Here is a 24,178-nt window from a genome sequence, read left to right on the forward strand (position 1 = left end):
TATTTGTAAAAGTTGCCGGCCAATCTATTAAGCTAGGAACACACTACGCGGACGTCCGTCGTAAAACGACCGCGACCGCGACCTATCAGTGTGCACGGAACAAAACATCCGGCGAGCCAGATTTCAATCGGACGTCCATGCGCTCAAGGCCACGTCCGCGTCCGTCGACCGATAGTTTGCACGGTTATGTGTATTTCCATTGTCCAGATTCCCGTCCGCGGTCGATTTACGACGGACGTCCGCGTAGTGTGTTCCTAGCTTTAGTGTTGGTATGGTTTGGTTGCTGACAAGTAAAGTTAGGAACATACTACGCGGACGTCCGTCGTAAAACGACCGCGACCGCGACCTATCAGTGTGCACGGAACAAAACATCCAGAGAGCCAGATTTCGATCGGACGTCCGTGCGCTCAAGGCCACGTCCGCGTCCGTCGACCGATAGTTTGCACGGTTATGTGTATTTCCATTGTCCAGATTCCCGTCCGCGGTCGATTTACGACGGACGTCCGCGTAGTGTGTTCCTAGCTTTAAGCTCGGAACACACTACGCGGACGTCCGTCGTAAAACGACCGCGACCGCGACCTATCAGTGTGCACGGAACAAAACATCCAGAGAGCCAGATTTCGATCGGACGTCCGTGCGCTCAAGGCCACGTCCGCGTCCGTCGACCGATAGTTTGCACGGTTATGTGTATTTCCATTGTCCAGATTCCCGTCCGCGGTCGATTTACGACGGACGTCCGCGTAGTGTGTTCCTAGCTTTATTCCTACGAAACGGTAGCCAAGTACCTACACTTGATTTTAAAATTAACGTAAAACCAATAATATATTTGCTTTTTTGACATTTACTTAAGGTCAAGGGTATATTTTTGAATCACATTAATATTAGGTTTAGTTTCCACAAATTGAGAGTAAAAAATATGGATATCGTGCAAACTAGATTTTAAATTTACTTAAATAATGTATACTTGCCCTATAATACCATACAATAGATATACTGCTTTATCATAGGAGTACAATTAGCAGAATACCGATGCTAGATGGCGCTGCAAGTCTCTAGCTTTCATGTGACGTCATCTTCGTTCAATGATCGAACGTCCGAGTGAACGCCGAAACTAGCCGATCTAGTACAAGACTGAAGAAATCAAGAAACTAAAAATCTGTCGTTCACCTTAGTGTTGTAAATTTTGAAAATTCAACAAAATGATAATGTAAAAGCTTAATAAGACAATCTTGTTTTCATTTTAATTGTATCTTAGTGATATTGTTTAGACTGTAACACCCAAAACTCTGTATTTCGTCGGCAAAGTGAGAGAGTTCAGTGCGAGTGCAAGGGTGGTAACGAGAAATGTGAAGTATCTATGAAGTTCAGGATTCTAAAGACTTTTATTTTATACCTATAATAATGAGCGGACGCCCTAGGACCACGTCATTCGCCGAGGGCAGCAAATCCGTTCGAAAGACATTCGATAATCAACCACCAAAACCCCTAGGAGGGGTAAAAATCAGCAGTAAGTATCCTCTACCTAACCATTCTTTTGTCGGCCATCGTGATTTCCTACGCCTGTGACGTATCTGAATACTGACAATTTCAAATATGGCTGCAAACTGCCACAATTTATCTTAATATTAAAGTTTTGTCTTACTGTAATTAGAAATAATCAATATCTGGAGCGTTTTATGTCCGAAGCATATCACAAATGGCCACAGCCTGTGGTTCGATTCTGCCACATATGCCTCGGCGTGACAGTTAGCACGTCAAAATAACTTAGTTAAAAAGTGCGTAGTATTTTATAACATCTCTGCAATATGGGAAGATGTATTTCCGTCGCATCTTTAATGCTTTAGGTGGTGGCCGTCGAGTCCATTTTGTGCAGTTGCTAGGCAATTTTTGGTTAATTACTAGTAATTTTACTATCTCTTTGAGGTTACTTCATGACGTAATTTAAATAGTAGTATATCATTATATATTTTGTAATGATATATGTACCTATACGACTGTAACTAAGTGCATGGTATATACCTGTATATAGTATGTATTTGACAGCTGTATGGCTCTGATATATCTGCATAGGTATTACATACCATGGCATACCCCTAGCTCACTTATTTTCAAATCATACATTGTAAATTATGGTTAAATATGTCTGTATTCATTTTAACATGTTTTAAATACCTATGCAATATTCTTTTTGTAATCTCAAATACTTCTTAAAGAATCAATTTTGATGATTTTCATGTATATATATAAGCTTACCTACACAAGAATTATATATTTTGAGTTCCATTTCATAATTCATAAAAAAATCATAATATACGTTTCACAAGCTTGAACTGGATGCATGATCATTTTGTCTTGCTGTGATGAAAGTGTTTGCAGAAGTTTTTTTTAAATCTGAAGACATTCTGTTGAGGGTTGGGGATCAATTTAGATAATTGTTTGTTTGGGAGGGTCAATTTAGATAATTGTTTTACCATTCAATGAGAAGAGCAATTATGTAATGAAAATGCATTAAGGCTGGTCCTGCTACTGTTATTTTTGTTCTACATCCGTATGTCAAGCCTATCTATGATATATCTAGCTCTGGCGTGTTTCTCGAATAGATCAGTTTTATAATTTAAAAAATTCCATGGAATGTTTTAGAGCCATGTACATTTCTCATGACCATTGGCTTATAAACATGTTGGGAACTCAAATGTATGATATGAATATGGATAATACACTGTTTCCATAAAATTCAAAAAATGCCCTAGAATATCATCTATATAATAAATTTCAAATCCTTTTTGGAGTATGTTGTCATGCTATAGTTTATTTAATGTTGGTTTAAGTCACAGATAAGGAAGGAAGGAGATCGGAAATGCTGGGGTATTTGTATTAATATTGTGTGCTCTAAAGTTTAAGTATTAATGACAACTCGTCTGTAGAGCAATGTATTCAATATCCTATTTAAGAAATTCATAAATATAAAACATTGAAAATCAAGATTTCTAATGTAAATAATATTGTACTGAAGACATTACACCTTTTTCAAATTCATTTTCATTAACCATCTATCTAGATCAATTTATGATACTTGTATACAACATTTTTCTGTTACATCAACAATACAACATTTTTCTGTTAAATCTTCCCTCTAACTCTACCATAGCACCAATTTGATTAACATTTTTGCAGACACTAGACTAAGGGCCGGTTGCATCAAACCGCCTGTCACCGTTAAAGCGTTCATTAAATTTTAGTGTATGGAAAGTTCCATAGGCGTCTGCTGCGTGACGATGATGTGTCTGTCAAATGTGGTTGATGCAACTGGAATAAATGTCATACAAAGAAAAAAATACCAAGGCCTCCAAGTGTCCAGTGGTTTTTTCTGAAATAGTTTAATTTGTTCTTAGAGTTTACTAGACTAAATATGTTTAGATTTTTTTCTATTGTCCTTTCTATAGCATAAGATGCAGTCTGCTATGCGTAATGCTGACATTTAGACTGTCTTAGCCATCTGTTTGAGACCAGTAACAATCAAGTTGATATTTGTGTACATTGCTTTATATTCAACTTGGCTTTAATTTATTTCCTACATTAGGGACAGATAGGTGATTCAACTGTTGGCCTTTTTTTATTTAAATATAAATTTTCTGAAAAGATTTTATTAAAATTGGCATAACATGTGTGTAATCATCACACATATTATTGTAAAACAACAAAAACATTACCTGAACATTTCATCACAGTCTGCATAGATGAAAAATAGGACTATCAGCCCTTAGGCATTCCCTGCGCCAACCTTTGATTTTAATCCATTGATATTATGATACTTTCTAAAGCCTATCATATTAACAGCATCATCTTTAAATAAAACAGTATCTCATAATTACTTCACAGCTCATTGTTTCTGTGATATTTGGCATCAATGTTGAACAATTTTAGGGTCAAAAACTGGTGTTTAGGTCATAACTTTTGTTGTAATTAGTTCAAAATTAAAATCTCGAATTTTTAGAAAAGTCAAAGGTAAATCCAAACACGATGATTTCAGGTCTGTAACACCCTTCACTGAAAACAAACGATAAAAGTATGTTTTTAGACCATGTTTAAAAAATTCATAAAAAAATAAGTATGTATTAAGTATTTTCCAAATAGGGTTCCTGCGTATAGAGATAAAAGATTGAAGAACCATTGGCAGTTGGTCTTATAATTCTATCTGTAGTGCAAATTTAGGAGTTACAACTCAAAACTTTTTACACCTTCAAAATAAAAATGCGTCTAGCAGACAAAAAAAATACCGCATATAAAATTAGTAGTAAATAAAATATTTATTTATTTATTTATTTATTTTTATTTCAAATATGTTACACAGTATGACAGTAAAAACCAAAGCACTGAGTAACTAAAAAAATACATAAGAGCATAAAAAATAAACACATAAAAGTAAGAAACGTCATCTAGATTTAGGTGACAACGTAACGTCGAGGCTTCGTTGCGTCGTCTGTCCGGGCGTAGAATTCGGCAGGTTGCCCCGGAACCGTCGAAAGACTACACCTTTCGGCCAGAAGTCTGCACTCGCGATGGTGTCCTGCAGCGGCCGCGGCACGCGCACAACAAACGAGCTGAAGTGCACGTAGCGGCGCGACTGCAGCTGCTGCACCCTCAGCGTGAAGCCAGTCTTCCGGCGAACGTACTCCACCACTTCGTCGGCCACGGCGGAGTAATGCAGGCGAGACACGTAGAGCGGCTTACTTGGTGTGGCGACCCGAAGACCAGAATTACCCGGATCCGCAGTGCCACTCACAGTCTTACGAGGCGCCCTACGCGCCTTGCTTTTCCTTTCCACCAATGTGAATCCCTCCGTATCTACATTGGTGCGGGAGGACTTCTCCTTAAAAAGAGCCCGTGATTCACATTTCTTAGAAGGAATGCTAACCCCGTCAGCTGCTGGCTGCCGGCCGGTGACGCTAGCGTATGAACGCTGACGTAAGCTCGAAGGGGCAGGCGGCTGCACGCGCGGAGGGCGCGCGGGCGGCGGGGCGGCGCTTGCGACACTTTTTACAGCGTCAACAGGTAATCGAACTGACTTGACACGTGTGTCAGGTCGCGAGTCACGTTCGAAATTTGAAGCGGCCGGCTGAGTTGGGACATTCCGCAAACATGCTATTTCGTTGCGTAAATCAGCAATGGTAATAAGGCTGGCTTCAAATTTGCTACTCATTTCGGCTAAACTTGTTTTAAGGACCTCGATTTCCTTAAACAAGCTGCTAATGTCGAGATTTTCCGGAATACACGACGCCGTCGCCACGAACTCCGGAATCCGGTCTTGATTCTCCCTGAGGATTTTCTTTATATCTTCAAGGGTCTTCTGTCCGTTTTCATCCCCTCGTCGATGTGGAACATAGGTGCCGGCAATCCCAAGGGACTGGCACAGCACTTGCTTAGCTTCACAGATGTCATCGATGGTGAAACTGGACGCACGCGAATTCATCTGGACAGCCGTCTTCGCATCCATCGCTCCTTCCAGTACCAGCTTGTTTTTGCGTTGAAGAAAAGCGAGGAACTCGTTCACAATAGGTTTATTCTGCTGAGAATCACCCATCGTGTCTATTTACTAGCGGCGGCCGCGCCGCGCCAATTCACAATTTATATTTAAATATTAAATACATCAATGCGTCTACGTTGCAGCGCGCATTGCACACGACTGACTGACGAAATATATAATATAGTTTTAATTATGGATACTAGTAGACTCTGTTAGAGAGGTCTTTTAGAGAAGTTCATTATTTCTGGTTGATATCATGACATGGGCTACAATAAAAAGCAGTGGTCTATAAGATAATAATTGTATTATTATCTTGATTTTTTTTATACTCCCAATGTTAAATTAAAAATTTACAGTTAATTTTGTAAGAATGTTAAGTAATGTCCCGGTCTATTAAAAAATATCCAATGTGATTGATCTTAAATTCTATATAATAATTATATAATTATTCTCTTATAATAATTTTACAATGTTCATGTTCATACAAATTCGTTGCATTCTAATATTAACCTTACGAGACACAACTACAGTAACATTTCATGATTTAATTTCTTTTTCAGAGACATTTAATATAAAAAATTTAATATTAGTGTATAACTCGCAATCTACATATACTTAAAAAACGGAATAGTCCATTAACAATTCGATTCGCTGAACTTTTTAGAATAATTGGGTTACATATAACATTAAGGATTCATTCCGTCGCGCCCACGACAAACCTTCGCACTGCACGACACACACACACACACACAACACGCAACCAATCAACGCTGATTGTGCGTGTATTCACAAGTGATGGAAAACTGAATTAAATTTGCTAAAATATTTTCCGTTTATAGGCTAGAAAGTCGGCCAATTAACGTAAATGATTGAGTACTGATTTATTTTATATGTAATTAGCACGAAAAAAAAATATATTCGTGCGAGAGGCGAGTTATTCACCTTTGAGTAATTTGCAGTTTTTTTTATTTTCTGTCGGCATTTCAAAGTTATTTGAAGAAGACTGAAGAAAAAAATATCCTTCGGGGGCAGCTTGTGGCGAGCTGACGGTGAGTGGCGACACCGCGGATCCCTATTCCAGAGGGCCCTTTTATATGGCTCTCGCCTCTGCGCTTGCCTTAACCGGCCGGCCAGAGTGGATTCGCAAGAGCGGGACCTATGCTCCAGGTTGGAAGTGTAAAATGTCATAACGCCGGCGGCCTGCTGAACGGATCACCGGGATCTGGCTACCGCAGTCTCACCTCTCGACAACCTTTCAGCCACTCTTCAAGTGTTGCTCTGTTGTCGCACCGTGCGTGCGGCCGGCCGTTTTGCAGGGCCCACTCAATGAGTTGGCGAGTCACCACCTGTCTTGTACAATCCTGAGACTAGTTGTCATGACAGGTGTCCGATAGTCTCCCCCCATAGACCATTATCCAATCCATCCAACTTGCACAACAATAGCCTATGACCTTAGTTCCCATCGCAGCACAAAAGTGCTGCACTGAAATAGTCTTTACACCTGGCGGGGACCATCTCCGGATGTATCATATTGTGCGCTCGGGGATGGTATCCGCCACGTGTATCCCCTGCCTTTAGATTAATGTGTCTAAAAGGGCCTCTGTGCTGTTGGCTTCGGCCCCACACATGCCTCCCAAAAGTCCGGGACCCCATGGTCCCGAGATACGGTAAGACATACAAATCCAGCTTTGGACACTTGGAGGCCTTGGTCATTTTTTCTTTGTATATGACATTTATTTCAGTTTATAATTAAAATAGTAGTGTGTCTACTAAAATACAAATTAAATTATTTTCTATGAGGATAATTTAATTTGTTCTAAGAATTAGACATACAAATAATAATAAACTAAAGAATTAAAACGAATAAAGGGAAATAAACCAAAGAAATAGTCTCCTAGCACAGACCCACCAAAAATATGGGACGCCCTAGGCTATTTTAATAACCCACACTGGCTGTTATAAATGTTATTATAACATGGTGTGACAGGGCCATTGACGTAATTTATTTTAATATTTATTTGTTTTACAAGGTGGCAAAAAACGGCACAAATATGGTCACGTAGTTTGGGTATGTTCCCTTACCTTGGTCCGACTGTATTCGGTTGACATTCAAGAATCAAGCTATTCTGCTGAAGGCATCATGTCTGTCGATGCTCTTGCTTCAATTACACGCATTTCAGTTAGCTTGACGTAAAAGCGCAAGTGCCAATATTTTTTCAGTCCTCCAAAACTGACAATGGCGATTGACGTCAAAGACATCTAGAGACTGATAGACGGCATTATGTCAGTTTTAACAATATGTAATATAATAATAGGTACACATCTGCTAAGACATCTAAGCATTAAATTTACTGAATTAGGTAATAGACATGTTTTTTATTCTGTTGTTTTTATAGGTAGTGAAACAAGTGTTTGCTTTTACTTCGTGTGCAGAGGCCTACCTTATTACGTACATTTAAAATGACATATAGTACATATACCTATTTGGGGTTAAGGATGGCAATAACAGAAGTCAAATAGTAAAAGGTTTTGAAAAGAGATACATTTATCGTGCCATAAATCCGGCTAGGTGCGCGATAAACACCTTGTTTACCATCTCCATGGAAGGCAATGAGAAAATTACCAGATTTATGTGAAAATTGATATGTTTACTTTACGTGAATCTCTCACGGGTCACCAGTCAATGTGCTTTTAGGTACCTACAATACAATGTCTAATGCGTAGTGCTACATGAATAACGGTATTTCATTGTTGTGTTTGTATTAAAACACCCACATATTTCGGTACATCCTTTGTCACGCTATTAGTTACGATCCAAATCCAATTAGTAATATATGATCATAAATAATACATTTTTTGGATGAACATTGTCCAAAAAAAGTTTTCCCTTACTAAAAAAATGCCTGCGATAAAATTTACACCAGAGCTTCAAATATGGGACGTCAACACACAAGTAAGTTCATGCAAGAGTTCCCCTTTTGAGCTATAGTTTCTTAAATTTGCATGACCCAGTTATGAATTTGTGTCAGGAGTCTCGCTGGCTGTCTACCGATGCACGATGTAGCATTGCGGACGGGAGCGCGTAAAAAATTCATCAGGCGTACGTTTCACGGTTAAACACCTCGACGGACGCGCGTTTGCATTTTTAATCCCCCGGCAAAACAGCCAGTGTTGCCAGAACAAAACTTTAAAAATAATCTTGATATTGATGAAAAAATTATGTTCGTAATCATAATTAAAACATGTATAACCCTTTATGTATTAATTTATAATTTACTAGCTTTTGCCCGCGGCTTCGCTCGCGTTAGAAAGAGACAAAAAGTAGCCTATGTCACTCTCCATCCCTTCAACTATCTCCACTGAAAAAATAACGCCAATTCGTCGCTCCGTTTTGCCGTGAAAGACGGACAAACAAACAGACACACACTTTCCATGATATTAGTATGGATTTCTTTATATTTTAATTTTTAATCTCTTTATTACCTTTTGATACATTTTTTATCTTACAGATTTCTTTTTATATGGTTTACATTCGTTGAATTTGATTATGATTGTATTTATCGCAAGATCAAAAGTATCATATTAATAACATTTTACTTATGTGTACTTTATACATGGTAAGACACCCCTCTATTATTTTTAAAAACTGTTAACATCAGTTGCGGAAATCATATTTTCAGACCAATCGGTTCTAAAATCTACTAAAAAATCCTAGAGCTGGCAACGCTGAACGCAACCTTGGCATGCAGTAAAGATTGTTACTCTTCTGCAAACGTTCGACTATATTAATTTTAATGAAAGTTTATTAAAGAAAAGTATTACGAAATGGAACGCAGCAGCATTCATTAATACCTACTCGTTTGTGTAATGGACGACTTAATGAGCTTACTTTACTAATGAAGTTTGCTGAAGTGGCTTGTTAAATTAGTGGTTAACTCAGATTGCCTGAATTCCCTGAGAAAAAATAAAAAAACGAAAAACCTACATTTTTATCGACTCATTCGACGCTTTCAGTTTCCTTAAAGACGTTTACAGTTAACGCAAGGAAGTTCCTGATCAAGTTATTTAGACTTTTTAGGGTTCCTTACCTTAGGTAAAAGTGAAAATAATAATCAAAGTTTTTTGAAGGGTTCCCTTTATCTTGCAGAATATCGATTGTCCGAAATACATTTGGCATACCAACTTTCGCAGAAACATTTTTACCCGAATGATACTTTTGCATAATTGTACAGTCAGCTGCAGAGAAAAGGAGACCCCCTACCATACAAGTGTGAATGCAAGGGGGTCTACTTTGCTGCAAGGAGTTACAAATTTTCTTATATAAATTAATTCCAGGTTATTTTTTTAGAAATTGTTCAAAATATCGATTATTTGCAAAAATTACTTAAGTGCCTTCAAAAAAGGAGGCCCTTAAGCCCTTCTTGTAGCGTACGGAACCCTTGCAGCGCGGGTACAACTCGCACTTGGCCGGTTTTTTACTATTGGTGGGGTTTCAAATCTTGCAGCAGATTTACCTTGTATGCTTGTGTCAAGTAATCGCAATATTCATAAGCGTTTCATAATCCTATATAGTTGAAATTAAAGTGGCGGTTAGAAAAATAGTTATTTGTCTTAATACATAGGGGGCAAAGTTGTATTTTAACGCCGAGTGTAGAATTGAAAAACGAGCAAGTGAAAGGATTCTATAGTTAAACCACGAGCGAAGCGAGTGGTTCGAGAATAGAATCCTGAACTTGCGAGTTTTTTAACACACGAGAAGTAAAATACATTTGCACCCGAGTGTAACACAAAACTTTTCCCCTCACTATAGCGAGGAAACTACAACGCAAAAAATGCGTTTATCACTGCTTCCACTGGTCATAAATCATCTTTATTACTAGATTCACCTACTTTTATAAATTTTAAAGCAGTTAATTTGACTTTATTCAAGGTGAAATTACTTTATCCACTAGTGGATAAAATGCGTTTTTACCCGCTGGTGTTAAAGGACAAAACACGTGTTTCCGAGCTAGTGAGGGGAAAAGTAAATTAAATTACCTCGTAACGCTAGTCATATAACTTAAGTTATTTAAATTAGCTTTACTTCCGCGCTATGCAAAATGCTATTTGCAGTCAAGAATGTGGATTGTAGTGGGGTTTTTAAGTAATTTAGTTATTAACCGACTTCAAAAAAGGAGGAGGTTCTCAATTCGACTGAATGTTTTTTTTTTTGTATGTATGTTACTCGATATCTCCGAGGATCGTGGACCGATTTTCAAAATTTTTTTTTTGATTGAACGGGTATAACCCCGAGATGGTCCCATTGGCACCAAGTCGGGGTCTGGTGATGGGATCTTGGAGAAATCGAGGGAACTCTTCAAATGTTATAGGCACATGTAATGTTCTTAGTGTATTTTTCAAAGGTACACCAGTATTTACGCCTAATGGTAATAATTTTATGTGGCTGAGCTGATGATGGAAGGTCAACTCCTCAACGGTTAGGAGTTAAAGGATAATTCTTTCACTACTGTAGGTACACATATTCGGACTGATACATATAATATCACTAGGAACCACTAAAAATCAACAAATAAATTAACTTTTTAACAAAAAATAAAACCGCCTTCAAAAAAAGCGTGTTACAAAACACGGAGAAACTAAAAAGCCAAAAATAATAAACCTTCGAATTCAGATTTCTTATCGGATTGCAATAATCTAAACATCCAAATTATAAACAAATCAATTATTTTTGGAGTCGGGGCCAGCCTGCGTATGGTTGGGTGGGGCAAACAGGAAATAGCAAGGCGACGAACAGGTCTGGTACCGACTACAAAAATAATTGATTTGTTTATAATTTGGATGTTAAGATTATTGCAATCCGATAAGAAATCTGAATTCGAAGGTTTATTAGTTTTGGCTTTTTAGTTTCTCCGTGTTTTGTAACACGCTTTTTTTGAAGGCGGTTTTATTTTTTGTTATTAGTTACCCGTAGTGATGAAGTGGCGTTCAGTTGTTTCGCGGAGTAGGTACGAGTGGGTGCTATCGCCCGTTATCAGTGGCGTTGACGATCTCGCTATCTCGCGGCCGGCGTAACCGCGCCATCCGCCATTCGCGGAAGAATCGCGCTAAGGCACTCTCGGTTTTCGAGTCGCCTTTCGCTTAACACCGGTCACAGTCGAGCGACGTGGTCGCAGGCGGTGCATGTTGCAAAATTGCCGATTGGTTCATTAACCCACTTCCTCGGTTATTCGCCGCCAGTATCCGGTGCTCGTTTTGAAAACAATCCGTCGCGTCAGTGCTGTCGGTCTGCCATGATGTGATGCTGTGTTGTGTGTAACGTAAAATTATACTGTGATGTGGAAAAGTGAGTTTGAAAAAGTAACGGAGCTGATGCTCTTAGTGTTGTGCGTCCCTTGCGTCTTTTTAAGATACAATGTTGCGACGCCGCGGCATATACACTGTCAATGCTGATCCTGACGATCGGCCTAAGTCCTCTTTACCGCTACTAGTCAAAAGATATGGTACGTTTATTCTTTGAATGTGCTTACATTACATTGGCTTGTTTCCCCTAACATAGTTTTTCTCATAACAGTCATAACGTAACAGCCTCCATCTTTGAATCAGCTGAGTGGTTGCGTAGCCCATGTGGCATGTGATGCAGATTTTTTATGCGCTACAGATAGACTCACATGTTAGTATGTTTCTCTTATAATGTCAGCAGTTATAGCCTTTCTAAAAGTCATGCAACGTTAATACGCATGTTAACTGTTTTTTTTACGTTGACTATTGAGTGCGCATTATTCCATTTGGTATATTTATCAGAACAAGCTGAAAAACATATACTATTACATATAATTCTAAGAATATTAACTTACACACAACGGTAACACCGTAACAACAAAATACATGACAGTTCCTTATCAGTGTGTGATAAATTGATAGCATTCGTTTGAATAACACACAATAAAAACGTCATTTGTAATAAAAGACAACTGATATTACTAACCTGCCTATTTATGTGTTTCTACTGCAGCATTTAATAGTGGCAATAAGAAACTAAGTAGATATAACTATCTGTGACAGGTGTTGATAAGATATATCCCATCAAAAACAAAACTTGTAAAAACACCAAGTCTTCGCAACTCAGTTCTTCTGGCGTAAAAAGAGTTGAGATCCCTGTAATACCAAGTCGGTTAATTTATTCAGTCCCTACTTAAAGGACCTTCTGCCACAAGTTATTACGTAGTTTACCTATAGCTAACCTAATAACATATTACTCATAGCGATCATAACAATATGAAAAATATTTCAAGTTTTAAAGAAAATGGACTGACTTGGCAATCGCATGACAATACAATGTATCTCATAAGTTATCATAAATATTACTTACACCGATGACAAAATTGTTTCATGCGATTGCCAAGTCAGTCCATTTTCTTTAATACATGAAATATTTTTCATATTGATATGATCGCTATGAGTAATATGTTATTAGGTTAGCTATAGGTAAACTACGTAATAAGTTGTGGCAGAAGGTCCTTTAAGTAGGGACTGAATAAATTAACCGACTTGGTATTACAGGGATCTCAACTCTTTTTACGCCAGAAGAACTGAGTTGCGAAGACTTGGTGTTTTTACAAGTTTTGTTTTTGATGGGATCTCATTTCTTTTTGTAGACTCTCTGTAGATAGTCCAACTTTTTTCCTTCTTTCCTATTTATAAGCTTAATATACATTATACATTTGAACCTCCTCATACACGCCCTAATAATAGGTATATGGCTCTGGGGCTGATAGGGGATATCGTGTTCATGTACCTACGACATAACAGAGTCAGAAACCCGTCTTTAAATAAGAACGTGAGCGTAGCAAACGCGAAATTTTGACTAAGTATGTAAGTAAAAAACGCATTCTGTTCACCATTTGCACTTATTTCTTTATATCCAACAAATAAAACACATTTGGCGGAACCAGTAAACGCGAACGAAGCGAGCGCGAATTTTTTTCCTATTATTGACTCAATTTATCAAGACTCAACCCGCTAGTGGAGAGGAAGGGGGAGATTATATAAAAGCCCTTGGCTTTCATAGGCCAAATATACTTATAGGTCCAGTAACTCTGTCAGCATGCCCATTTCGGTGTTTTTTTTTTTTCAGTAGGTCCCTTCGGTTCCCTAGTGTGCTCATCATCACGCTTACGCTCCTTTGACTCTCTGAGACGTTTTGCGCCTTTGGCGGCTTTAGCTTTATGGAGAACTCCACTTCGGACTGTATTTTTTTAACTATTTGGATTACGACGTAACTTTGTAACTACGTAGCTTTATTTGATGTAAGGCAACACCACATAATTGATACAATTTCAATAGAATAGATATTGTCTTTCAAAGGTTTGTCAATGACTAAAATCTTCCTTTCATGGCACCTTAGCAGCAGCAAGCGCCTTATGAATGTTGTACACTGCGACATTTTGTTACATCGTTCCACAATCACTTCAATATCTGAATTAATTCCTGACACCTCTCGCTATTTTGGAATATGTGCGCGCCCACGCAATCTAAGTAATAGTTTTTATTTGATTTTTTTTTCACATGTACGCCGGCTACGTAGGATTTGGCGCCTAGAGCGGTCGCTCTACTTGCTCTTCGCTTAATCAGCTACACATTCTTCCACCTTAACCCATTGCAAATTAGTTGAAAAAATGTACACATATTTATGATCTCGACTGTACCTACTATTAACGACTTAACGAAACATACAAGTTTTTTTCACATTTGAACATATTATTTAGGTATGTATTATTTAATTGCATTTTACAACACACTGATTTATTCACTGTAATTACTGCACATGTAACCTTGCAATAGTTGCGTACCTCTGTCAACGTATCTCACTGGCGATACAAAGAGGAAACGCCGCCAGCGTCATGGGGTCCATGCCGCAGTCCGACCTATTAGAAGGGGTTTTCTTTTTATAACAGGGGTATTTTTATAGGTAAGTTTTAGTTTGTTATTTAGTTTTATCTATAGGTTTAATTTTATTCATAGGTTTAGTTTAGTTTTCATGTTATTGTTTTAGGTATTACTAGTTCATATGGTTTTGTGTTTAATTTAATATTTAATAAACTTTTAATACCTTGCAATCCTATATATTGATATGGGATTACAAAGTTAGTTTTGCGGTCGGTGATGTAGGAAAACTGATTGTTTGAAAAGTTCGTTTACACAGATATGTATTCCCAAACAGGGTGGGCAGAGCACACGAAACTACACTTTTCAGTGCCACCGTTGGCTAATTATTAAAGGGATGTCAGCCTATTCGCACACATCACAATGGAACCCATATCCCATAGTTGACTTCTACGACTTCCATGTGAGGAAATGGGGTTGTGAGATTTTTAACCCATCACCACACCGGGCATCTGTATAAATTTATTATTTTACATAGACAGGTACACTGATTTAGGTATTCACTGCAAATCAACTGCAAATATAACTTGGTAATCCCATATATTGATATAAGATTACAAAGTTATGTATGCAGTTGATGTATCTAAAAACCTGGAATGATATTGCAACATTTCTTAATTTTTGTGTGATCTATACACTAAACACATATTGTATTCTAAATTTGAAGCTTCCAAGTGTACTAGAAGTGTCTTATTATCATTGATGATCGTGTGTCAGTCAGCCAGTGAGTGACAAAACTAAGAAACTTTGGCTAGTAATTATTCCTAAACTATTGGTTCAAATTTAATGGAATTTGGAATATACCGTGTTTATACAATGACTACTTGGGTGCTGAAAATTGAGGCTTCTAGTTTTATCCAGAACGGAGTAACAGGGGGTTGAAAATGGTCTGAAATGCTTCGAGAAAAGGATGGTACGGCCGTGCCTCTTTTTGCTCGACTTACAGGGGCACTGCCGTGCCCCCAGATTAGAACATATTACTAAAAAGTTACAATCGATTCAACTAAGTAAAGCTAAGATACCGTTTCTTGTTATATCGATTAAAGTCCGCAAGTTCATTAAAAATGCACTCCTACGAGTCCTACGCGACAGAGCGGAGAACGTCGACAGAATCATTTAAAACCGCTTTATTTACATCGCCCGAGTTATCATCGAAAAGGCGATGCTTGACCTACTTTCAGTTTTTTATATCGACTACTAATGTCGCAGTGTGGATGTCGATGTCTTGGTTTTATCTGTTCCCATCTTACATGGCGAAATTGATATGCCAAAGCTGACGCAAATGAAATGATCTCAACGGATGACATTATCACTGTATGAGTCTTAACACAGAATTTCGATAAACACAGTGAGTTATGCAATTCACTCATTCTTTCCATTCATTTAAGACTTTTAAAGGATATGGGCATAGGCAAGGACTTAAACCGATTAAGGGCCACTTGCACCACCGAAAATGGTATTTTGTATGGAATTTGACAGATTACAGCCCACTAACCCTGAGTTAAGAGCGCTTTCAAAAAATCTGCTTGCTCGCATTTCGACGCCGGCGGCGCTGGCGTGCGCCTGTGTGCAGACGCACACTATAACCAGAAGCATAACGATTGTAGCCTGCGGTACAGACATAGCGTGCGATCCTCTTCGAACCAACCTTACGTGCGGCTAGAGCGAAAGGGATAGCATTCATGGTCGGTACCGCCACGCCGTCAGTGGCGTTGCGGACTAACCATTATTGATACTTGCGTAAAAACACCACCATATACATATATTACATATGTATTTGCATACATGATTTCGTGCATAAATACTTGACCTTTTAGTTTAATTATTAAACTTATCACAGTTTTTTTTATTAAAACGTGTGTAGCCTTGGAAGAAATAAATTAAAAAACTTTTATAATATAATAAATTGTGTATATAATATTGTCTTCTGTCACCGCGATAGTTACTCATGAAATAAATTTATGGAATCAGATTATATCGCGTATAATGAATATAATCCGTTTTCTTAGTTTTATTTTATTTTGTATATGATATGTTTTCTAGGTTCTTTTCGGTGAAGGAAAACATCGTGAGGAAACCGGACTTATTCCAATAAGGTCTAGTTTACCCTTTGGGTTGAAAGGTCAGATGGCAGTCGCTTTCGTAAAAACTAGTGCCTACGCCAAATCTTGGGATTAGTTGTCAAAGTGGACCGCAGGCTCCCATGAGCCGTGGCAAATGCCGGGATAACGCAAGGAAGATGATGATGTTTTCTAGGTACATATACAGAGTGGGGCCTGTAACAAAGGCGAAGAATTGAACTCTAGGCTATTCTCCTTAAGCCGTTTTCACACTATCCGATCCGATATCGGATGTCGGAAGCATTTCAATAGAAAAAATCCAAGATGGCGCCTGTAATGTATGGGATATCGGTCCGACATCCGATATCGGATCGGATAATGTAAAAACGCACTTATACTGATCAACATTTGTTCGGCGACTTTTAAAAATAACTTGTATTTTGATTTTTATCACCCTTGAAAGTTTTTTCTAAGAGGTAATGTATTGCGAATTCTGTTAAGTCTAAAGTGTGACAGACAACGTCAATGACAATAATAATGGCGTACATTGAAGCTAATATTTATTTTGTATGAAAAATTAAAAATTTAAAGCCTTCATAATTTTTAAAAGTCACTGAATAAATGTTGATCAGTATAAGGAGAATAGCCTACAGTTCAATTCTTCGCCTTTGTTACAGGCCCCACTCTGTATATAATGGAACTAAGATCGGTTTTCTTTAATTTTAAGTAGTTTTTTTTTATATTTAAAATGTAAGAGTTTTGAATGATTCACGGTTATTTTCATTAGACTTATATTCACGGTCTATATCCCGGTCAATATAAGTTTAATATTTAAAATGTGTTTTTAGGGTTTCGTAGTCAACTAGGAACCCTTATAGTTTCGCCATGTCTGTCTGTCTGTCCCTCCGTCCGTCCGTCCGTCCGCGGATAATCTCAGTGACCGTTAGAACTAGTAGAGAGCTGAAATTTGGTACCAATATGTATATCAGTCACGCCGACAAAGTGCAAAAATAAAAAGCGGAAAAAATGTTTTATTAGGGTACCCCCCTACACGTAAAGTAGGGAGTGATTTTTTTTCATTTCAACCCTAACGTATGATTTATTGTTGGATAGGTATTTAAAAATGAATTACTGAAATCGTTTTTTGATAATATTAATATTTTCGCGAATAATCGCTCCTAAAGAAAAAAAAAGTGTCCCCCCCCCCTCTAACTTTTTAACCATATATTAAAAAAATATTTAAAAATCACAAAAGTAGAACTTTATAAACTTTCTAGGAAAACTGTTTTGAACTTGATAGGTTCTATAGTTTTTGAAAAATATGGAAAACTACGGAAGAGCCGAGCGGCTATTTACCAACGCGGCTTTAAAAACCGGCCGAGAGCGTGTCGGGCCACGCTCAGTGTAGGCACTGAGCGTGACCCGACACGCTCTCGGCCGGTTTTTAAATATTATGTTGTTTTAATTGCATGGAGCACAGGAAGGTCCACATCTATGTATTGGTTTTTTGTAAGGAAATACAACTCTACGCTACGCCTACCTGCTTTAGTTGACTGTTGACACACTGAGACAGTGGATGCGCCAGAGTATAAAAGAGTGATTACCATCTCTTGTCAAAGATCTTGTTGAGACGAATCAAACGAACCCAAACACGAAGTGATTTCAAGACCTGGTCGTGGAATACTCTTGACTACCTTCCAGCTTCATCATCAGATCCTGGGTACCATCTCTTGTCAAAGATCTTGTTGAGACGTATCAAACGAGCCCAAACACAGAAGAGTTTCAAGACCTGGTTGTTGAATACTCTTGACTACCTTCCGGCTTCACCACCAGATCCTGGGTACCATCTCTTGTCAAAGATCTTGTTGAGACGAACCAAACGAGCCCAAACACGGAGTGGTTTCAAGACCTGGTTGATGAATTCTCTTGACTACCTTCCAGCTTCATCATCAGATCCTGGGTACCATCTCTTGTCAAAGATCTTGTTGAGACGAACCAAACGAGCCCAAACACGAAATGGTTTCAAGACCTGGTTGATGAGAACTCATGACTACCTTCCGGCTTCATCATCAGATCCTGGGTACCATCACCTCTTGTCAAAGATCTTGTTGAGGCAAATCAAACGAGCCCAAACACGAAATGGTTTCAAGACCTGGTTGATGAGAACTCATGACTACCTTCCGGCTTCATCATCAGATCCTGGGTACCATCACCTCTTGTCAAAGATCTTGTTGAGGCGAATCAAACGAGCCCAAACACGAAATGGTTTCAAGACCTGGTTGATGAGAACTCATGACTACCATCTGACTTCATCATCAGATCCTGAGTACCATCTATTGTCAAAGATTTTGTTGAGACGAGTCAGTAACCTCAAATGATATTCAATAATAAATAATACTTACTAAAAATATTAGTCAAGTTAATTAGTTAGTTACCAAAGTCGTCAACCCAAGGATCAAAGTTTTCGGTCGCAGTATACATGCAACAGTACAGCCAAACACGCACACAAGTGCGGTTTTGGACACGGCGGGTGCCGCACACAATGACAAAATAACTTCGCGATCGTCGAGCCGCGTGCGGAGCGGACTAACATACGTCCTGCCTCTACAAGCTCTGCCGCGGTACTGACATCGCAAGCGCGCGTAACCGGTAATAAGGAGGCATTTTTAAAAAATCGTCAAAAATATTAAATTGCAATTAATAGAAAACTTTTGCATAAAATCTGTTTGAGTAAGCGTTGCAGATTATTTTTATATTAAAACTACTTCAAAAACACGTAAGTTTTCGAAGAAATTGACACTTATTCTGAGGTGATTTCTGAAACAAATTGGATTCATCATATCCTCATTTACTCTATTCTAAAGCCTTGTAACAAAGAAGTAGTCTCAGATAATTGTAGTACAGGATATACATAATACAAATTTACCACTTGAAGCATTCAAAACTATCCAAATTTTACAAATTAGACGGACTAAGTCAGCACTTTTCGCGGGTTTTCCTAAACATGCACCAGAAAAAAAATCATAATTTATTAAGTGAGAACTGATGGAAAACGTCCTGACGGCTTAACCCTGGTGCCTTGGCAGAAAGGTAAGTGCCTACTGTGGGACGCCACATGCGTCAGCACTTTCGCCGCCTCACACCTAAGCCGGACGGTACAGGCAGCCGGCGCTGCTGCAGAATCTGCAGCTCTGCTAAAAAGAGCTAAATATTCTGCGCTTGAGGCGAAATATTATTTCGTTCCCCTCGCCTTTGAGACAACGGGGTGTTGGGGGTCAGAGGCCATAGCGTTCATACGGGAGTTGGGTCTTAAGCTGAGGGAAAGGACCTCCGATGCTCGTGCGGGCTCGTACCTGGTGCAAAGGTTGTCCATTGCCATCCAACGCGGCAATGCGGCAAGTTTAATGGGCACCTTTGCACCCGGTACAGCTGCGGAGGTCTTTTTATTAGTTTATAATTATATTTTAATTTAGTTTTATTTAAATTTTTAAGGTACTTTAGTTTTAATTTTTATATTTTAATTGTTTAAGATTGTACATACTAGTCACTTAAGTGAGTTAGTTTTTAAAAATCCAGTCTCACAACATGTAAGTTAAGAAGATGTCCTAATCGAATCCTGAACTTAATAAGTCTTTTAGATGACGGAAAGTGTAGCATTTTGCCGACTAAAACTATCAATTTTACATTATTACGACGTTTTCGTTGAATGCCCTCTTAAGTAAATTGTGCCATTTTGTGCAAGTGGGCCTTAGTAATATATTCCTGGTAATGTTATGGTCTCCCTTATAGACCGAAATTGCATGGTGGAATCTAAAATCTACAGCATCCTTTCAGAACTCGAAACTTTTTCCTCAATGCAATGGGGCATTTTCGCGAAAAAAGATTCAATTTTTTTTTTCTAAAATAGGTAAATTTAATGTTTTTCCTAATCAGAATTACGAGTCCTTTTCATCCTACTAGGCGGAAAAAAGCGTCCCAAATTTATTTTTTCCACTTCGTTACCATTTTTCAAACACTTTGTACAGCGGTTACAAAGTGGAAAGTATGCAAAAATAATAGAAAATTTTGGGACCATTTTTTTGTCTCTTGTTTTTTGTCCTAGATCGAAAGGGCTCATGATTCTGAGTAGGAAAAACATAAAATTTACCTACTTAAAATTATTTTTATTGGTGATTGTCCTCGCGAAAATGCCCAATGCACCGACACGCATCAGCAACTGTTCAAATTGACATCATTTTGATGTCAAAGTGAAGGCTACCTACATTTTCGTCCTTGTTTTATCGTATTGGCGGCATCCTTCTTTCTAACTTGGTGCTCCAGATATTTAATTAAATTTTTATTGCATTCATTCCATGAATCAACTTTTCTTTGTCCCGTCCCGTCACTCACGTCTTTTACATAGAATCGCCCTTCAGAACTGTACAAAAATAGCTGGTTCCACCTACTAGTTCTGTAGGGTTATATTTAATTCATCAATAACGGTCCACGTACTCGTGTAGCTGGTGACATAATTCTGACTTACGACACCATTTTTTATCAAATCGTAAGGTCATCTTAATACTGATCGCGCGATAGGTCACCACAAGCCAATAGATGAGACTGATGAATTGTCACGCCTTTGCTTTCATTGCGTGACGTGGCGTGGTTACATAGGGAGTAAACACGCTACTTACGTCACACGGTCTCCTTTGGAAATTCGCCCAGAATTTTCACACAAATATCCCAGTACGTTAATCATATTCGTGTGTTATTATTAAAGAAGGCATTGCCTCTTGTGCGAAAAGCCAGCAGCCTTTAAATAAATTAGAATTGGTTTGGAATGGAATTTGCTTTGTTTTAGCAGTTCATTCACTTATATAGTTTTCCGTCTTTGCAAGGATTTCCTAACGAGGTAGGGCTTGGTACATACAAACCAGTAATAAATTCCTTTGTTCATTGTTATAAAAACTAAGAAATAGTCTTGACCCGAAAAAACAGTTGTTTCGTTATCAATGTTAACATTGCTTTTCATAAGCATAATTTTCAAGATAGCTTCCATTGTATGTCTCGTTTTCCGTTAAGCATCTCATCCTTGTATTGACAATGAGGTTAGATTAGCTCCCTGTTTAGTTTACGGCTTCCACGAACCAATTAACTCATTGAATGCCGGCTCCGTTGATTGCCTAGATAAACTTTAAGTGGGAATATAATATTATTTTAAAGGGGAAAACGAAATCTATAAATTCATCATTTCCATTTCCACTTTTAAATGACCTAGGTTTCTTATATTACGAAACATGTCACGATATAAGTATTATTAGCTTTTATAATATTTTGTTATGTTTGAATGTTAAAGTATTACAACGTTATGATGATAAATATGTGAAAATTACAATACGGTCAAGATGATAAGACACATCAAGATGGTACTCGGGATCTGATGATGGAGCCAGAAGGTGGTCACCAGTACCAGTGAACCATGTAAGTAAACGACTTCGTGTTTAGGCTCGTTGGGTTCGTCTCAACAAGACCTTTGACAAGAGGTGGTACTCAGGGTCTGATGATGGAGCCAGATGGTGGTCACCAGTACCAATGAACCATATGACTAAACCACTTCGTATTTAGGCTCAATGGGATCGTCTCAATAAGACCTTTGACAAGAGGTGGTACTCGGAATCTGATGATGGAGCCAGAAGGTGGTCACCAGTACCAGTGAACCATGTAAGTAAACGACCTCGTGTTTAGGCTCGTTGGGTTCGTCTCAACAAGACCTTTGACAAGAGGTGGTACTCAGGGTCTGATGATGGAGCCAGATGGTGGTCACCAGTACCAATGAACCATATGACTAAACCACTTCGTATTTAGGCTCAATGGGATCGTCTCAATAAGACCTTTGACAAGAGGTGGTACTCAGGGTCTGATGATGGAGACAGATGGTTGTCATCAGTACCAATGAACCATATGACTAAACCACTTTGTGTTTAGCCTTATTGGGTTCATCTCAATAAGACCTTTAACAAGAGGTGGTACTCAGGGTCTGATGATGGGGCCAGATGGTGGTCACCAGTACCAATGAACCATGGAACTAAACCACTTCGTATGTAGGCTCATTGAAATCGTCTCAACAAGACCTTCGACAAGAGGTGGTACTCAGGGTCTGATGATGGACCCAGATGGTGGTCACCAGTACCAATGAACCATGGAACTAAACCACTTCGTATGTAGGCTCATTGAAATCGTCTCAACAAGACCTTCGACAAGAGGTGGTACTCAGGGTCTGATGATGGACCCAGATGGTGGTTACCAGTACCAATGAACCATATGACTAAACCACATCGTCTTTAGGCTCATTGGGATCGTCTCAATAAGACCTTTGACAAGAGGTGGTACTCAGGGTCTGATGATGGAGCCAGATGGTGGTCACCAGTACCAGTGATCCATGTAACTAAACCATTTAGTAATCAGGCTCATTGGGTTCTTACTTCTTCTTAATAAGACCTTTGACAAGAGGTGGTACTGAGGGTCTGATGTTGGAGCCAGATGGTGGTCACCGGTACCAACAAACCCATGTAACTGAACCACTTCGTTTTTTTATGTTATTCAAATATGCGAGTTGATTTTTGGTGACCACAATCTCTCCATCATCAGACCCTGAGTAACACCTCTTGTCAAAGCTCTTGTCGAGACACCCAATGAGCCTAAACACGAAGTGGTTTAGTCATATGGTTCATTGGTACTGGTGACCACCATCTGTCTCCATCATCAGACCCTGAGTACCAGCTCTTGACAAAGGTCTTATTGAGACGATCCCATTGAGCCTAAACACGAAGTGTTTTAGTCATATGGTTCATTGGTACTGGTGATCACCATCTGGCTCCATCATCAGACCCTGAGTACCACCTCTTGTCAAAGGTCTTGTTGAGCCGAACCCAATGAGCCCAAATACGAAGTGGTTTAGTCATATGGTTCATTGGTACTGTGACCACCATCTGGCTCCATCATCAGACCCTGTGTACCACCTCTTGTCAAAGGTCTTGTTGAGACGAACCCAATGAGCCCAAATACGAAGTGGTTTAGTCATATGGTTCATTGGTACTGGTGACCACCATCTGGCTCCATCATCAGACCCTGAGTACCACCTCTTGTCAAAGGTCTTGTTGAGATGAACCCAACGAGCCTAAACACGAAGTGGCTTAGTTACATGGTTCATTGGTACAGGTGACCACCATCTGGCTCCATCATCAGACCCTGAGTACCACCTTGAAGTAATTAGAATTATATTTGACTTATTTTATCATCATATTAACATATACTTTACTCTAATACTTATCATATAACAAAAGCAAACATTTGGGATGGGATCTACTTAAATATGATCACAGTTTATAATTATTACTTTAAATTTTTAAATAAATTTTAACGTAATTAATATTATTTTGCGCTATATTCTAGTCTTTTCGTACAAAATAATGTTTATTAGAAATCAAAAGTTTATATCGAGATAGTAGATTGTGGTTGTTAATACTTGTTATCAAAATTCCATAGGAAGGATCAAGACTGTTTTGTCCATTATTGTAGTGCGAGCGAGTGATAAGACGTGCTAGAAAGGGTCGGCATATTGGGCTCGCGCGGCGGGTAAAATACCTAATTTCGCCCGACGCCGAAATGTTAT

At 38.6% G+C, this 24,178-nt stretch overlaps 1 protein-coding gene across 5 annotated transcripts in view; it reads left to right on the forward strand.

The window, feature by feature from the left end:
- The first annotated feature begins 1,090 nt into the window (after positions 1 to 1,090).
- Positions 1,091 to 24,178, forward strand: part of LOC125235191 (glycogen synthase kinase-3 beta) — a 97,984-nt gene continuing 74,896 nt past the window's right edge. For 2 of the 5 annotated variants that reach the window (XM_048141658.1, XM_048141659.1), the window contains exon 1: positions 1,093 to 1,507. In XM_048141658.1, the coding sequence (XP_047997615.1) occupies positions 1,402 to 1,507 (106 nt within the window). In that variant the 5' untranslated portion in view covers positions 1,093 to 1,401. Of the gene's footprint in view, positions 1,508 to 11,556; positions 12,025 to 24,178 lie in introns of those variants that run through there. The other 3 variants (XM_048141657.1, XM_048141662.1, XM_048141660.1) reach the window with 3 other exon arrangements.

This window comes from Leguminivora glycinivorella, chromosome 17, assembly GCF_023078275.1.
Source record: "Leguminivora glycinivorella isolate SPB_JAAS2020 chromosome 17, LegGlyc_1.1, whole genome shotgun sequence".
Taxonomy (NCBI): Eukaryota; Metazoa; Arthropoda; class Insecta; order Lepidoptera; family Tortricidae; genus Leguminivora; species Leguminivora glycinivorella.